At 47.2% G+C, this 17,182-nt stretch overlaps 2 protein-coding genes and 1 non-coding gene across 6 annotated transcripts; 2 read left to right on the top strand and 1 right to left on the bottom strand.

The window, feature by feature from the left end:
- RPL12 (ribosomal protein L12) lies at positions 1-3,680 on the top strand. The gene is made up of 7 exons (XM_026514006.4): positions 1-136; positions 718-791; positions 1,785-1,883; positions 2,245-2,326; positions 2,912-2,998; positions 3,359-3,471; positions 3,633-3,680. Exons 1-7 carry the CDS (start codon positions 100-102, stop codon positions 3,636-3,638), a joined length of 498 nt encoding a protein of 165 aa, XP_026369791.1. The 5' UTR covers positions 1-99; the 3' UTR covers positions 3,639-3,680.
- Positions 2,699-2,827, top strand: LOC113266647 (small nucleolar RNA SNORA65). The gene has a single exon (XR_003320451.1). It is a non-coding gene; the product is annotated as a small nucleolar RNA SNORA65 (small nucleolar RNA).
- Positions 3,681-3,955: 275 nt separating the features above from the next.
- Positions 3,956-17,177, bottom strand: ZNF79 (zinc finger protein 79). 4 transcript variants are annotated; one of them, XM_026514002.4, is made up of 6 exons: positions 16,477-16,872; positions 15,667-15,766; positions 12,934-13,022; positions 10,511-10,643; positions 9,922-10,020; positions 3,956-6,604 (listed from the first exon to the last, which is right to left on the bottom strand). In XM_026514002.4, exons 3-6 carry the CDS (start codon positions 12,964-12,966, stop codon positions 5,448-5,450), a joined length of 1,422 nt encoding a protein of 473 aa, XP_026369787.1. In that variant the 5' UTR covers positions 12,967-13,022; positions 15,667-15,766; positions 16,477-16,872; the 3' UTR covers positions 3,956-5,447. The 4 variants fall into 4 exon arrangements, with proteins under 4 accessions (XP_026369787.1, XP_057169752.1, XP_026369786.1 ...); XM_057313769.1 differs by lacking the exons at positions 15,667-15,766; positions 16,477-16,872 and adding an exon at positions 17,154-17,177; XM_026514001.4 differs by lacking the exon at positions 15,667-15,766 and having other exon boundaries at positions 16,477-16,879.
- Between the last annotated feature and the right edge of the window lie 5 nt (positions 17,178-17,182).

Below are 17,182 nucleotides of genomic sequence, written 5' to 3'. Positions count from 1 at the left end.
GGCCATCCGGTCTTTTGGCTTTCGGCTCGGAGGAGGCAAAGGTGCAACTGTCTTCGGTCGTCCCGAATCCGGGTTCATCCGACACCAGCCACCTCCGCCATGCCGCCTAAGTTCGACCCCAACGAGATCAAAGTCGGTGCGTGCTTTAGATGTGGCTGGGGTGCGAGATGGAGCATCTCTTCTCCCCGCAGCCCGTCGGGCTTCAGGCCCAGGCGCCGTTGCCTTTCCCACGCCGGGCTTTTAAGCTGCTGCCTGCTAGAGACCTTTCCAGCGCTGCGATCAGGGCGCTGTGAGGTCCTGGCCGAGTCTCGGACTCATTCTGGGCCTCAGCTTCCCCACGTGTAAATGGGGAGGGAGGACCGGACGACCCGTGGTGGCTTTGCAACCCGCACGCCTTAGGGTAAGGTTTGTGCCCGGGCGCTTCCCCCCTCCACTGGGTTGGCCGGCGGCCGGGCTGCCTCCACGCCGGCCCGGTGCAGGCCTCGGTAGCCGTAGCTCAGCCGAAGACCGCTGCCCCACGTGGCGCCCGGAGCGGTCCACGCCAGGGAGGACGCGGCTCGCCCGCTGCGGGTTGGGTGGCCTTCTTGGCTCCCTGCTGAGGCTCTTGGTGCTGTTCCGAAATTGACAAGTGGTGTGGCCAGCCCCAGAAAGATTCGGAGAGAAGGCTGTGGCGCGGGGGCTCCCTCTGCAGCGACACTGATGTTTTCTTTCTCCCAGTGTACCTGAGGTGCACCGGTGGCGAGGTCGGTGCCACGTCTGCCCTGGCCCCGAAGATCGGCCCGCTGGGTCTGGTAAGTCATCCTCGTGGAGGGCGGTTTCTGGCTTGTGCAGATGAGCCCGGATCTGAGGTGCCTTCCTCGCTTGCGGATTGGCAAACCCCTACTACACCTCTGAGCCTCTGAAGTGCAAGTGCTTCCATGGCAAGGTCATGTACGAGATTGCAGGGTGCTGATACACTCCCCTGGGTCAAGATCTTAACTGCGACCTACCTGAGGGGTGGGCCAGAGGTCTTGCAGGAAGGTTTGGAAGAGTAGCTTAGTGACGCTGGGCAGCCTGTGTTTTCTAGTCAGGGAAATGGGCTTATCATTGATAGGCTTAAGTATCGGTGAAGAAGATTAAATGGGGTGTGGTTAAGATCCTGGTGAACTTACCTAGTAGCTTGTATACCTCGTTAATAGGACGAGCTTCACTGATGATCCCTGTTTACCCACTTTTCCATTTTATGCTTTTACTGAGCTTGCATTTCACTGACTATCATTAGGCTTTTATTCCTTGGACACTGGTCTCCTGAACCAAACATTGTTCCCACATGGTCTTGTTTAACCGGTGTCTGGCACGTTTCCTTGGCCCACCGTTTAGCTGGCACCCGCTGAACATCTTTCCTGTTTAGACTGGTGGTTATTAGGAAGTCTAAGTAGTAAATGCCCAGTTCCCATCCTTGGAGAAACCTCGTGTCTTTAAAACTCTCTAGGTGATTTGAATGTAACCAGTTTTGGAAATACGTACATTATTGCATGGGTCCTTATGGGAGGGTAGGTAGGTAGGTAAGGAACTTTGCCATGTTATGACCCTGGGCCTGCAGCCCCAAACAAACTTCACCTCTAGCCTCATCTCTCCAGTGTCTGCCCCTGCGGTAGCCATGCCTTGATTTGGTAGGTGCAGTTAACGTGCTTCAAACAGTGCCCTGTGTGCTGGCTTGGGGTGTTGGCCAAGGGGGAGGGATGGGTTTTCAGACTGCACTTAAACTCAGAGCACAGTGTGATGATACACCTTTCTTTCTCTAGTCTCCGAAAAAGGTTGGTGATGACATTGCCAAGGCAACCGGTGATTGGAAGGGTCTAAGGATTACTGTGAAACTGACCATTCAAAACAGACAGGCCCAGGTACTTGGTTTGAGTAGGAGGGCCGAGGGGGCAACCCTCTGGGATTCCTGGGGGGGGGGTTGCCACCTGCCACCAGTGGTGAGCTGAGGGCAATTCTAAATGTGGGGAAGGCTTTTTTGAGAGCGTGGATCAAGAAAGCAAAGATGTGGGCCTAATGCTAACTCTCGTCACTTGTGTGACATTGGGGAAATCACTTGGTGTCTCTTGGGCTAGGACATGTTTCAGATGGTGGAAATAACTCGAGAATGTACAGCAAACCCAGTCTGGCCCGTGTATTTTGAGAGCCAGGGTGCATGGCAGGATTGACAGTCTCATTGGAGGGTGGCGTAGGGCTTATTCACATGGAGACTCTCTTCTGCAGATTGAAGTGGTACCCTCTGCCTCTGCCCTGATTATCAAAGCCCTCAAGGAACCACCAAGAGACAGAAAGAAGCAGAAAAACAGTGAGTGGCCTTTTTCCTGGTAATTTGTGAGTGGTGGTGTCTACTGAGTGTGATAACTTAGTGGCAAGTGTTCCCTTTAACGACACCTGGGGGCACGCAGAGGGATTTGATAACCTGTTAAGAGAGCCTGGCACCACCAGGAAGTGTCTTGTGGCTCTTCCCAGTCCCCAGCACGGGGCTGGCCCTACTCCGTGCATGCAGGAGGCAAAGAGTAGGGTGAAGTAAGTGATAATGACACCAGTAATCAGACCACTTTGTGAGCTGGTGAATGCTCTGAACAGCTTAACCCCAGTGACCTAAACTTGCCTTTTTTCACGTTTAAAACCATCTCCTCCGTATAATATCGGCAAAGACTTGATTTTGCCCCAGCCACCCGCCACTGCACCGGGTCAGTTTCTGTCGGCTGGTGCAGTCCAGTGGTGAGCTGATAGTAAACCCCAGCTTAGGAAACAGGGTTGTTCTTCATGTGGATAACTCTGTGCCGAAAGCATGGGAACAGCCTGGAATAAAGACGAGGGAGCGCGTGATGTCGTCTGCTCTGGCCTTGGGTTGTGACCAAGCTTATGCTGTTTTTCTTTTCTGCAGTTAAGCACAGTGGAAATATCACTTTTGATGAGATTGTCAATATTGCCCGACAGATGCGACACCGATCTCTAGCCAGAGAACTCTCTGGTAAGTGGACAATGTGGAACCACCTGACTTGTTATATGGGGTGTATTCACTGGTAGCATTTCCCAATTTGAAGGGACGTTATCGTAAGACCCGCAATTGGGGTGCAGAATGGCTTGACATCAGTGAATGGGGCTGGATGTGTTTAAATCTGGTTATAAGGGACCCATGGAGACTTTGCATTTAGATCTTATGTAACTAAATGGAGTTCTGAATCTTGGATTGGATTGGAGGAGGAATGTCACTCCATAAAATAGGATTAATTCCTCCTTGCCTGCTGTGAAACTCCCAGGTATTTTCCCCGTGGTTATCTGAGGATTGTGAGGGACTGGAGCTCCTCTGATGCTATTTTCTTAATTCTAGGAACCATTAAAGAGATCCTGGGGACGGCCCAGTCTGTGGGCTGCAATGTTGATGGCCGCCACCCTCATGACATCATAGATGACATCAACAGTGGTGCAGTGGAATGCCCAGCTGTAAGTGACTTCTGTTTCACTTGCCTAAAGCAGGGCAAGAGCGGGAGGAAGGCTAAAGTATTCATGGAGACAGGATGGAACAGTTCTAGAAATGGTCAGTAGTGGGTGTGGACTAAGATTTTTTTTGTCCTACTGACACATTTCTTTTTTCTTTCCCACAGAGTTAACTACAAAGGAAAATATTTCAATAAAGGATCATTTGACAACCAGTGGACCTTTTGATGCAGCCTCTTCTGTGGGGGAACTAGCTCCTTTGTGGTCAGATGGTGGGCCCGTGGGGCCAGGGTGGCAGAACCTGTGGAAGAAGTAGCTATTTGGGTAATGAGCTCCTTCTGGGTGACAGATTGCTGCCCTGTATGGGACTAGCTTAGAGAAGACACCTAGAAAGGAAGTCTCGGGGCTTTTTGTAGGCCACGTATATGCATAGAACTCTTCATAAGAAGAAAATTCTTCCCCCAAAAGAAAACTTGTACCTCAACATGAATGCATGGCAAGGAATCTCTATTCCAGTCAGTCTTGAGTGGGCCAGGGGCCCGTGGCCCTTAGTGCACGCGAGCCTTCACTGTCCGTTCGGTATACAGCCAAGCTTCAGAAGCACTGATGGGAAACAAAGGAACCCGACCTCTGTCTTGAGTTCTTAAGAGTCATTTTCTAATGGCATGTTTTTGCTTTTCCTGAGTCTCTCTTCAAATAGTTCTGTTCATTTTGACTGAGCTCATGACACTCCTTTCTACTTCTAAGTGTGTGGTGGATGGAAGGATGAACCAAGATACCTGGGTACTGGGGTGAGTGACACCTGAGTAGCTTAGAGGGGCTTCTGGCTACCAGCCTAATGGGGGGGGTGTTTAGGAATAATTAACCCAAGAACTTAATGTCTTCGGCATTGGTCGTACTGCCCACATAATTTTGTCACTAGGCCTTTAAAGCAGGTGGGATTTAATCTCCCCTCCCCCACAAGCAGGGTTGAACTGTGGTGGGAGGGATTACCCTAGAACACTGGTGAATGAGGGAAGGATAAGCCTTCCCAGACCTGTGCCAAGTGACCGAGAAACCAAAGCTAGAGGCCTTGGGGGGTGATAGCTGAATCTGACTCTGAAGTCAAATGGTTACCTAACCCCAAACCACAAGGACTTATTGTGGAGAGGCGGTCATGCCGGCTGGGTGAGAGGCTGGTAGGTCAGACAAGTCCTAGGACCTGGCAAGAGAAAGGCCAACAATGAAAATCTTGCTTTAAAGGAAACCTCCACTCCGGGAAGAGAAGTGAAGGACCCATCGGCCTATGAACCAGGGAAAGAGGATAGGCATCAGGTCGTCCTAGGGGCTCCACAGAGGGGTATACCTTGCTGAGGCATTTCACTGGCTTCCTCTGGACACCCTCACCCTGTTCTGGGTATTTCCTTTACAGCAGCAGCAAACATTGAACATCTCAAGCAGAGACTGGGCTAGCAGTGTCTAGATTTTCCTATAGAGAGCTTTAAAGAGTGGATATCCCTCGCCCACCCGATGAGATAATAGCATGTAGAATCTTCTTCCCTTGAGTCACTCCCCCCCAAATCCTCTTTGGCCCTATTCTGGAGAAACTGTTCATTCCTGTCCAGTGTTGGTTCTTTTAATAGCCCTCATTCAAGAACCATCACCAAAATACCTGGCCTCCAGAAGGAACCAGTCCTTCACTCCTTGATCACTTACTCCTTACAAACCAAGGTTTCTGGAGTGCTTGTTATACAAAAAAGTTGGCCTCACTGAATACAGGTAAATTTCCAGTATAACTTGAGTTGAGTTGTTGCTGCTTCCTGAAGGGTTGAGAAAGAAGAGCGCTCCTGAGACCTTGCACCTGCGTATGTAAAACCAGGACTATTTATTCGTGGTGCTTTTGCACGTGGCTCTGAGGCAGACTGTAAAAGTCCGGTCTCCAGGTGTTTTCAGACTACCTGCATTTCCTGCCAGGTCCCCAGCCACTTTGGTCCGATCCCCGGTTACTCTCCAGCATGGAGTCTCTGGTGTCTAAGGAAAGCGGAGCTGCACCGGAAGGCCTTCCCACACTCCCTACATTCATAGGGCTTCACGCCAGTGTGAATCCTCTGATGCTGACTAAGGGATGAGCTCTGGTTAAACGCCTTCCCACACTCATTGCACTCGTAGGGTTTTTCCCCCGTGTGAATTATATGATGCCGAATAAGGGCTGAGCTCTCACTGAAAAATTTCCCACACTCGTTACATTTATATGGCTTCTCCCCAGTGTGGGTCTTCTGGTGGATGATGAGATTCGTGCTCTGGCTGAAGGCCTTGCCACACTCGCTGCACTTGTAGGGTTTCTCTCCCGTGTGGGTCCTCTGGTGGTTTGTGAGGTTCGCGCTCTGGCTGAAGGCCTTGCCACACGCGCCGCACTTGTAGGGTTTCTCCCCGGTGTGGATTCTCTGATGCTGAATGAAGGCGGCACAGTAACTGAAGGCCTTGCCACACTCGCTGCACTTGTACGGCTTCTCCCCCGTGTGGGTCCTCTGGTGGTTTGTGAGGTTCGCGCTGTGCCGGAAGGCCTTCCCGCAGTCGCTGCATTCATAGGGCTTCTCTCCAGTGTGAATTCTCTGATGCTGAACAAGGGCTGAACAGTCACTGAAGGCTTTCTCACACTCACTGCATTTGTAGGGCTTTTCTCCCGTGTGAGTTCGCTGGTGTTTGGTGAGGTTTGCGTTTTGGCTGAAGGCTCGTCCGCATTCGCTGCATTTGTAGGGTTTCTCTCCGGTGTGAATCCTCTGGTGCTGAATTAGAGACGAGCTCTGGCTGAAAGCCTTCCCACATTCATTGCACTCGTAGGGTTTCTCCCCAGTGTGACTCTTCTGGTGCTGAGAAAGGGAAGAACAGTAACTGAAGGCTTTGCCACACTCGCTACATGTGTATGGTTTTGCTCTGTGGGGCTTAATTATAGGGGGATTCTTCCTGAAGCTCTCTGTATGTGTTTCCCACTTCTGGGGTCTCACTTCTGTAGGAACTCTCTGTTGTGGAGAAAGGACTGGTCTCAGGTTGAAGCTGTTCCTGTGCTCTGACTCCCCAGGGGGCAGCTCTACACTTGTGTCTTGGAATGAATCTTCAGAAATGTCATGCTCGGGTGGTGATTCAGACATAATCTTCCAGTCTGAAAAATATTTAGAAAAGCATTTCCCCCCCCTTCAGTGGAAGAAAAGGTACCACCAAAATACAAAAGGCTGATGGGAGTTTGGCTGAGCTCCTGTGCCGACAGGTCTGATGCCCCAGCCCCTGCACCCAGAACAGCTGCCTCACATTTCTGTTCTGAACCGTAAATATTGACCGAGACGGCTCCTCAGATATATTAGCACGCTTTCCTCCCTTTCCTAAACGCGAGGGCTACAGACATTGACCCTGCTCTCCCTCCGGCGTAATGCTCCCTTCCGTATTTCTGATCCTGTGCTCTGCTTTGGCGACTACTGGACAGTCTCCACGTGTCTCGTTAGTCTCACAATTCTTGGTGTGGTTTTGGGCAATGTGCTTACCAGGTTTAAATAATTCACTTTAAAAAGCTGATGATCAATGCCAGCAAGATGAATTCTTCACCTATCGAATCAGCTAGATTTCAGAATTCTAGCGTCATGAGATCTCACACGCTGGTGTGACTGCATACACTGGGACCACCTTTCTGGAGAGCAATCTGGTTGCATGTGTCAAGAGTCTTTAAAATGCTGACATGAGAACCGCACCTGTAAGAATCTATCCTAAGGAACGAATAAGAAATTACACAAAGCTATGTTGACAGAAGTGCTCACAGCATTATTTGCTAAAGGAAAGCAAACACCTAAATAGATGTTTAATAAAGGAAAGACCATAATATAGCTAATAGAGGGACCCTATTTAGCAATCAGAGGCCATGTCTGAATGGGTACACTATAGTTCCTTCTGCAGAAAGGTATTTACTGAGAAAACACTGCAAAGATACACAGTGTGAGTGTAAACTGTGTTGTCTTTGGGTTGTGGCCTCAGGGGCAATTTTTATTTTCTTCAATGCTTATCTGTATTTTCTAATGTTCTCCAATGTCAGTATTAAAATAAAAGTTATAAAAACTTTTCAGAGAATATACAGTGATAAAAAGAAACCTGTTACATGAAAAAAGGAGCATGTAAACTTATACACTGTTATTTCTACTTTAGAAAAATGTGCAAGCTCTGGTCTGAGCCTCCCCATTAGGGGGCACCTGGCTGGCTCAGTCGCTAGAGCTTCTGACTCTTGATATCGGGGTCATGAGTTCGAGCCTCACATGGCGGGGTGGGTAGAAATTACTTAAAAAAGCAACACCTTTATAAAACAAAAATATATCACTGTATTGTGTTATATGAAGAAGATGGAAGGGGACCTCTGTGTGGTGGGATGATAGGGTACCTTGATTTTTTAAATCCTGTTCCAAATCTCAACCTATTTTACTAGAAAAAAGTCATTTTAAACAGAATAAATTAACACTGCTTTTATCATCAGAAAATAGGTTTTTTTTTTTAAAAGAAGAGTTAATGATTCTTAACCCTTTCTGGGATTTCCCTCATTTTAAGAGAAAACTTTCTAGTGTGAGTACTGTATACTATTGGGAAACTGAAGCATCAGGCCCCTTGCACCTCTGTCTCCGGCACTGGGGCTTCAACTAAGGGGGTGGAGTTTCAGGGAGGGCTACGGAGCTTCTTTTCACAGGGGTCAATTTTCCTGAAGATTCTTTCGGTCTCTACCTTATTTCTCAGAGAAGAGAATAGCAAGGTTAGTCCTGGGTGATCTTTATTTGAATTTCTGCATGGAATCTTGACCCGGCTAGCTTGGGTTAAATCTTGGCTCCACCTCTTACTGGCTACCTGATCGCAGGCAAATTATTTAATCTACTTCTTGGATGTATTATCTGTAAATGTAGCTCACAGAATTACTGTGAGGATTAAATGAGTTAAAACACATAAGGGACCCAGAATGGTACATTTTTCTACAGGTATTAGTTACTCCAATAGCCAGACTGAAACTTTTCTCCAATTACGTCAGGATCATAAGGCTACTACAGCACTCCACAGCTGATAACTTTTTTACATGTATATTAGTTTGTAAAATAAGATTTGGTTATCTACATTTTTTAGATAGAGACACAGCGACCACATAATTTAGTGGCTTACTCTGAAACCATGAAGTTCATAAGTGGTAAGCCAGGACCTGAAAGCCCATCTTTCATGGGTCCACATCCAAACCTGCGTCTACACCAATATTCTAATACCTCAGAGTGGGGACTGTGGGTGCTAACACCCCTTCCCAAGTTGTTTCTAACAACGTGCTGATCTGACCTCTTTAGGATCTTGAAACTCTCTGAGGCTGTGATGAAAACGTTTCCCAGAAGCGCAGCCATTGCCCTAGCCACATCACACCACATTCCATTTCCGAAGTTCTACGTGGGGGCTACCGCCCGGGATAAAAGGCCCCGCACGGCAGGAATGGGGCTGGCAGCAGAGGGCCTTGAGAGGGAAGCAGCGGGACCACTGTGACTCCCGTAAAGGAAGGATTTCAGCAAGTCTGAGTGGTTCCTAGGTAACAAGAGGGCTGAGGTAACGTGTGACAGGCTGTTTAGAAAGCAGATAGTAAGATGGGAAGGAGAAGAGTTCTGATCGACTGTGCAGAAAATCTGCCAGAGGCTTTGTTTTCGCGGCCTTTCAGCAAGAAGAATCAGAAAGTAAGATATAAAGCATTAGGCTACATTTTTAAACAAATTTAAAGCTTTGTCACCTTCAAGTTGTTCAGTTCATTTGTACTTCTGATGCTTTAAGTTTCCAAATATCAGAAGTGGCCGGAAGGCCAGGGAGAAGCTTCTGAGGCCCTGCCAGGGGGCGGAAGCGTGAAGGTGGCAGTGGAGTGAGCAGCCGTGGACGAGGAGCAAGAGATACACAGCAGCTATGGCTTCCCTTTGGTTTCTCCTGAGATTGTTGGTATTAGCCCTTTAGGAAATTCTAGCAGGGTCACGTAGAGGGAGAGAAGGCAGCCAAGGAAGGGCCAGAGAGGGGAGCGGCAGCAGGTGCCACAGCTGGAGGGACGGGTAAAGGTGGGCCCCTGAGAGCCTCAGTGAGGTGAACCCCAAGCACAGAACATGCTCGGCCTGCAAAGACGACTCTCTGTCCCCCAGAGGCCAGCAACACCACCTGTGGTCCCAAACGTCTCCCAGCCCAGGGGAACTCTGTCAGGAAGAGGTGTGGAATAGTGGGCTTTGGAATCAGAGAGACCCTGCTTCGAAGCCCAGCCAGGCCACCTGTTAGCCGTGAAGCTCTGAACCAGCAAGTCGGCCTCCCTCAGCTTTAATTTCCTCATCCGTAAAATGGGGGTAATAATATCTACTTCATGGGGTTGTTAAAATAATCAAATGCACTAATGTGTATTTCAAAAGGGCCTTTGCTTTCGAGACTCCCTGGCTTCGGTGCCTGCTCGCTTACCGGGACAGGTACTCCTCAGGCCTCCTCCCTCCAGCATCCATGGGCCTTCTTCCCTTTGTTCCAACTGGGAGTTCATGTCGGGCTGGGAAACTGGAAGTCCTGTTCAAGGGGAAAAACGGGCTTTAGAGATTTAGATGAAGTATAAATAGCCACCCAGAACTCAGGGAAGTGGAAACACACCAGTTAGGTCATTTACTTCATTCATTCAACCAATATTTATTAAGCACTTAACTTGGTCCCAGGCACTGCGGGATGCAGCAGTAATTAAGACAGATGAGGGGTCAAGTCAGGGAGTTAAGCCCCAAAAGCAAGTTATTTAGAAAAACAGGAACTTACTGAATATGGAGGAACTGGCCTGAAGGTCACCCCACCCTTCCTGGGAAATAAGAAAACAGGGAGCTGCAGTCTCAGGGGGAGCAAATGAAACTGCCTATTTCTCAAGCAGGAATGCAGAGACCTTTCACTAGGGATCCAGGAGGAATAAACACCATCCCTTCAATGTGTCAGAGCAACTCGGGATCAGTCAACACTGGAAGGTGCCGCAGACACTCGAACTGAGTCGATTCTCCATTTCACATGGCTTCCTTACCTAGCAGGACCAGATTCCTGGCGTTTTCTGGTATCCCCTCCATGAACTTTGGAGTTCCCCTCGGAGCAGGGATCAAGTGCTTCCACCCATCCTGGGTAAAAGCTACAGTCACGTTGCTGAAGGGCGTGGACCCCTGAAACGACAAGCACATTCCGTCTCGCCCACTGGCCTTAGGACATGAGGCAGCTCTGGGCAACTCAAGAAAAACTATTATCGATCACTTTCTTATTTTTTTTAAAGGTCTTGTTTATTTATTTGACAGAGCACAAGCACAGGGAGCGGCAGGCAGAGGGAGAGGGAGAAGCAGGCTCCCCGCTGAGCAAGGAGCCTGATGCGGGGCTTGATCCCAGGACCCAGAGATCATGACCTGAGCCAAAGGCAGATGCCCAACTGACTGAGCCAGCCACCCAAGTGCCCTTATCGATCACTTTCTATGTACCTAACACTATAACGGATACTGACACACAAAAATAAATCCAATACAGTCTCTTTGCGTGTTTACAACTCTGACAGACTTTATATGTAAATGGATAGAGTACATATACAGCTATTTCTATATAAAAGAAGGAACTGGGCAGAAACTAACAGGTGCTCGGGAACTAAAAGAGCCAGTGTAGACAAAACAAAATTAGAATGTGTAAATTTATGCAATGAAAAACCAGAAAGAAATGTGAAAGCTCAATTTTTCAGAGTGTTTAATAAATGTTCCTATGAACTCAGATATCACACAGTACAAAAGGAGAGCGACCGCCTGTAGTAACATGTCAGAGACAAGGGCAGACCAGCTGCCAGGATAACAGAGAAGGAATCCTGCATGGGGGATGGAAGAAGACCACAGAGAGGAGGTGATTGCTGAGCTGGACTTGAAGGAGAAAGGTTGTCAGATGGAGAAAGAGAAGGTTATCCAAGGCAGGGGAGGCACCATGAGCAAAGGCATGGAGGTGAGAAAGGCCTTGTGTCTGTTTTCAGTGCAAGTGGTGGTACCTTCACCTATCTCGTGGGCCACACCAGAAACCTGGGTGTTATCTTCCCCTTTCCTGCAACTCCCCACAAATCACTGTCTTCACCTTCCTCCACGGTATCGCTAGCGTTCACACATCTCTCTCCATGGCCCCGTCACTGCCTTATTTGAAGCCAGAATCATTTTCCAAATTATGTCCTCTAATGTACCTGGCCTTCAATCCATCCTTCCTACTAAGAAATATAGTACAATGGGACAAAGAGGGTCTTCTTTTAAAACCATGAAATATTTAAAACATTTGGGTCATTTTATAATAGTCAAGAGAGTAAAATCCACCATAAAGATTGAAGTGTCATGAACTATGTAACAAACAGTATGTAACTAATAAAGAAAACACTGTAGGAAGTACAAGAAGAAATCTGAAATACTACAGCTATGAAATGTTAAAATAACTCAGGCATTAGCGGGGTTAACGCAAAATAAACAACAAAATAAAGGTATGGAAGAAGAACTGAGCAATTTAATTAATAAGGCTGAGCTACTAAGAGCCATGGAACCCTGCGTTCTGCAATTCCACTACACCTGGCTGTCCTGGGCTGACAAAAGACACTCTGTCCCCATGGAGCACAGACAGCTGAATGGGCAGAGAACCCAAAGTGACGATTTTGGAATAGCTAAGAAAATAAGATGCACAGCCAAACACTTTCAATATAAACAAGAAAGGAAGAATATAAATTAGAAATTCAACTCAAGAGGTTAAAAGATCAAATTTTAAAATAAGTCTGACAAAAGTGAAAGCAAAAACTAAGAAAAAAAACCTGTTACTAAGAGAACTGATGAGAAAAATCCAAGAGGAGACTTTCTAAAAAGGAAAAGAAACAGATCAATACCCTCAATACCCAGTCTAGTCAGGAAAAAAGGGGAGAAGACAGTTCCTACCCTGGTAGTAGGAATATGCAAAGGAATACACTGGAACCGATTCTGCAGATTACTGTTAACGAGAGGGAGAAATATGAATCACATTCTGCAAAGTGGAAATATAAAGAAGGTTAAGAGCAAGACAAACCCATTTTGGGAAAGTAGAAAAGGAAGAATATGGGGGCGCCTGGCTGGCTCAGCCGGTGAAGTGTGTGACTCTTGATCTCAGGGTTGTGAGTTCAAGCCCTGCACTGGGTGCAGAGATCACTTAACAATAAAATCTTAAAAAACAAAAACAAAAACAAAAACGAAAACAAAACAAAGAAAAGGAAGAACAGAACTGAAAAGATGCAAATGAAAATGTTACGTGTTTCATCTTGGTAAGTTAATAAGGGTGAATTTGGGGGTATGTTTTCTATGTTTTTCAGGTTTTCTACAATGAACATGAATTCCTCTTGTAATTAAAAAACAAGAACAAAAAACCCTTTAATATTAAAAACAAAAAAAATAAGAGGCTGCCTCTGAGAATAAATTTCCAACTCACGTGGGCCCCAACTGTGAGGAGGCCAGCCGCCATTCCTTCATCTCCTGTGCTTTCGTCTCGGGGAAGGGCAGTGTCTGGAGAAGGCGGCTCTGGAGGAAGAGAGAGAAACCAACGAGGCTTAAGAGTTACAGCTCACCAGACTAGAGAGTCTCACATTCTCACTCTGAAGAAGGGGGTTCCCAGGACTGTGCACGGTGCAGGGCACTTGGGCTGAATCTGCAGACCGATTTCTCCATTCCCCTTCCTACCTCAAGAATCCCATCAATTCACTCAGACGCAGCCAGTCATTAGGGTAACAGACTCTCAAGCAGCGTAGGTCCCCCACTCACCAGCAGTGTGCAAATCACATAACCTTTAAAGGTCTCATTTTTCTCATCTGTAAATGGGAATGATAATCCCTTGTGAAGTTGCTGGGAAGATGAAAGAAAAATGCAGACAAAGCAGCTGGCACAATGCCTAGCGTGTAAGGACACAGTTTACAAATATTGCCAACTGCCCAGTTCGCTGGGAGAAAGTGGCTCTGCAGCTTTAAGACATTTGCCAAATCAAGAGAGGTAATGACCAAGTGGGATTCATCGAAGGAAGACAAGATGAGTTCATCAGATGAAAATCAATCTGCATGATATACCAAGGTGATAAAAAGAAGACTCCACATGGATCATTTCAATAAACACCAAAAAGGCCATTCTGTAAAATCTGTCACTGTTCCCTGATAAGATACACTCAATAAACTAGGAAGAGAAGAGAACATCCCCAACCTGATAAAAGACAACTACGGAAAACCCAGATTTACATCATACTTAAGAGTGGAAGACCGATACCTTCCCCTAAGATCGGGAACAAGACAAGGATGTCTGCTCTCAACACTTCTATTCAGTATTATACTGGAGGGAAGGGGGGAAAAAGTCATCCAGGTTGGGAAGGAAGAGGTACAATTATCAGTATTAGTAGATATGATTTTGTACATATGGAGCGCCTGGCTGGCTCCGTCGGTAGAGCATGTGACTCTTGATCTCAGGGTCATGAGTTCAAGCCTCACACTGGATATGGAGCCTACTTAAAAAATAAAATAAAATAGCTCTGCTATAACTAACTAACTAAGAAGAATAAGAAGAAAAGAAAATCCTACGGAATCCACACACAAAAAAGCCCTATCACAGCTACATAAGTTCAGCAAAGTTGCAAGATACAAGACGGATATAAAGACAACCCAATTAAAGTTGGGCAAAGGATGTGAACAGACGTTTCTCCAACCATATTTCTATACAGTAGCAATGAGCAATCCAAATATGAAATATAAAAAAAAAATCCATTTGTAAGAGCATTAAAAGAATAAAACACTTAGGAATATATTTAACAAAGGAAATGCAAGACACGTACACTGAAAGCTATCGAACACTGTTGAAGTTACAGAAGATACAAATAAATGGAAAGACATCCTATGGATTCATGGATTGGAAGATGATAATGGTGGGATGGCAGTACTCACCAAATTAATCTACAGAGTAAGTGTAACCCCTATCAAAATCCCAGCTGACTTTTTAATGGAAATTGATTAAGCTGATTGTAAAATTCATCTAGAAATGCAAGTGACCCAGAAAAGCAAAAGAAACTGGAAAAAGAACAAGTTGGAGAACTCACATTCACACTATCAAAGCCTTGTATATGGGGCGCCTGGGTGGCTCAGTTGGTTAAGTGTCTGCCTTCGGCTCAGGTCATGATCCCAGGGTCCTGGGGTTGAACCCCGCATCAGACTCCCTGCTCAGCAGGGAGTCTGCTTCTCCCTCTCCCTCTGCTCCTCACCCTGCTTGTGCTCTCTAATAAATATATAAAATCGTAACAACAACAACAACAAAAAGACGGAAAACAAATGTTGATAAGGAATGGAGAAACTAGAACCTTCATACACTGCTAATGGGATTGTGAAATGGTGCAGTCACTGGGGAACACAGTGTGGCAGGTCCTCAGAAAGTTAAACAGAGGTACCGTACGACCCAGCAGTTTTCTCCTAGCTACACAAACAAGAGAAATGAAAACACATCCAAAAATCTGTGCACATATGTTCACAGCAGCATTATTCATAATAGCCAATACTGGAAGCCACACAAATGTCCACAACGGAGGAACAAATTGTGGTATATCCCTTTAACGAAATGATTATTCAGCCACAAAAAGGAATGAAGTACATTCATTCATGTTACAACACGGATGAACTTTGAAACATTATTCTAAGTGAAATAAGCCAGACACATATATTCTAGGATCCTGTTTTTATGAAATGTTCAGAATAGGCAAATCCACAAGAACAGAAAGCAGAAATCCACAGACTAGGGGAAGAGGAAATGAGGAGTGATGGTTAACGGGTGTGGGCTGTTTTTTTTTTTTTTTTTAAGGGGGAACGTGAATGGGGGCGGGTGGGGGTGGAGAAGGGGGGCAGAGGGAGAGGCAGAGAGAGAATCCTAGGCAGGCTCCACACTCAGCACGGAGCCTCACTCCCAATTTGATCTGACGAAATGGGTATGGGCTTCGTTTGGGGGTGATGAAAATGTTCTGGAATTAAATAGTGGTGATGGTTGCACAACTTTGTGACTATACTAAAAGCCACTTTACTGTAGACTTTAAAAATGAATGTTATAGCATGTGAGTTAATAGCTCAAAAAATAATAACAGAAGAGACAGTACAGCCCTCAGAAAAAGAACTACATAGGTCTGGATATTGGTCTTAGTACAGACCTTATGTTACTGAGTTGTACCTCACTTCATGAAACCTTCATGTCCTCTGGTAGTTAGCACCGGGAGGATGAAAACCATCCTGCTTGCTCTTTCCAAGTCTCTGGGGGAAGACAACACACAATGCTGGATGTGAAATTGGACTTGAGTTACAGATCAATAAAGGGACCCCTTGATCTGGGGGAGGATGGCACAGATCTCGGTGGTGAAGATGACATACACGTTTGTTCTGTTCTATAGATTGTTCAAGATGCTTTCAAAAACGTTATTTGATGCTTACAGTTCCTAGAGGTAAACGAGGTCCTCCATGAAGAAACACAGGTCAAAAGACCTAACCGGCACCCCATAGCTTAAACAGGAATCCTAGCCTTCTGATTCCAAACTCCCAAATATCGCCTTCGACTTCACAGTCCAACTGCGTTGAACCGGCCCTCAATCTCACGTGGAGCCACAAGGCTCCTGTTCTGAGAATCCCTGGCTGCTTCAAGAACGGCTGGAACATCAGAAACAACAGGAGACCCTGGGTCGTCCCATTTTTCCTTCCCAGGGCCCATTTCTCCCGACTCACAAATGCCATCAGTGCATCAAGCAGATCGGGGTAAGAAGCAGGAAACTCAGATTATTCAGGCCTGAGCGCCTCGAACTTTCCTGACCCTAGAATTCTTTATTCAAAAAAAAAAAAAAGGTAATCCCCAACCACTGTGGAAAGGATAACCGCAGAGTTCTGGTCCCGGTCACACAGCTGTATTAGTGGGCAGGCTGGACAAGACGCCGGATCTCGGGCAAACCGCTCCCTCTACCACTCTTTCTCACCTCCTTCCTCCAGCATTTGGGTCCCACCTCGTGCCACCGCCTCCCAGCAGTTCTCTGAGCCTCAGCCGCGCTCTGCAGGCCTGCTCTGACTGCTCCCGGGCTGGACTCTTTCTCCGGCCTCTCCCCTCAGAGGCCGGGTCTGAGCCTGTGATGCTGGGCCCTGGGAGCTCGGGGCTGGCCCGTCCAGCCGGGTCTCTCAGTCTTTCCAGCGGCAGCCAGGCCTCGCGGCTCGGGAGCCCGTGGCGCAACCACCGACTCGGTCTCAAGCAGAACGCCTCGTGGAAAAAGCCGCCGCCGGGTACCCCAGAACGCTACAGGCTACCAGCGCGAGCTCAGAAACCGCGGTGGCAGGCACTGCTAAACGCCAGGCCCAGCTCCCGCGCCAAAAAGGACGCGCTCCAATAGCGCCACTTCCGGTCATGCGTACGGATCTCCCCGCCCCACGGGACTCCATTTCCCAGAAGTCTCCGAGCTCAGCTCCTGGCCCAAACCTCTCTCTCTCTCTCTCTCTCTCTCTCTCTCTCTCTCTCTCTCTCTCTCTCTCTCTCTCTCTCTCTCTCTCTCTCTCTCTCTCTCTCTCTCTCTCTCTCTCTCTCTCTCTCTCTCTCTCTCTCTCTCTCTCTCCTCTCTCTCTCTCTGTGCCAGGTTTGTGACCTATACACCCTTGTGGACCGTACTTCCCAGAGAGTCTCCGCCTGTTTTTGCT

This window comes from Ursus arctos, unplaced genomic scaffold (assembly GCF_023065955.2).
Source record: "Ursus arctos isolate Adak ecotype North America unplaced genomic scaffold, UrsArc2.0 scaffold_18, whole genome shotgun sequence".
Lineage (NCBI taxonomy): Eukaryota > Metazoa > Chordata > Mammalia > Carnivora > Ursidae > Ursus > Ursus arctos.
The sequence above is the reverse complement of the archived record's forward strand: the minus strand, read 5'-3'. Positions and strand labels throughout refer to the sequence as shown.

Excerpts from the sequence above, each read along its gene's own strand:
- RPL12 (XM_026514006.4), top strand. The coding sequence starts at position 100 with ATGCCGCCTAAGTTCGACCCCAACGAGATCAAAGTCG. Across the intron at positions 137-717 it reads CCCCAACGAGATCAAAGTCG|TGTACCTGAGGTGCACCGGT; the intron begins GTGCGTGCTTTA and ends TCTTTCTCCCAG. Across the intron at positions 1,884-2,244 it reads TTCAAAACAGACAGGCCCAG|ATTGAAGTGGTACCCTCTGC; the intron begins GTACTTGGTTTG and ends TCTCTTCTGCAG.
- ZNF79 (XM_026514001.4), bottom strand. Across the intron at positions 10,644-12,933 it reads TCCTCACAGTTGGGGCCCAC|GGGTCCACGCCCTTCAGCAA; the intron begins GTGAGTTGGAAA and ends TTGTCGTTTCAG. Across the intron at positions 6,605-9,921 it reads CCTGAGGAGTACCTGTCCCG|ACTGGAAGATTATGTCTGAA; the intron begins GTAAGCGAGCAG and ends AATATTTTTCAG.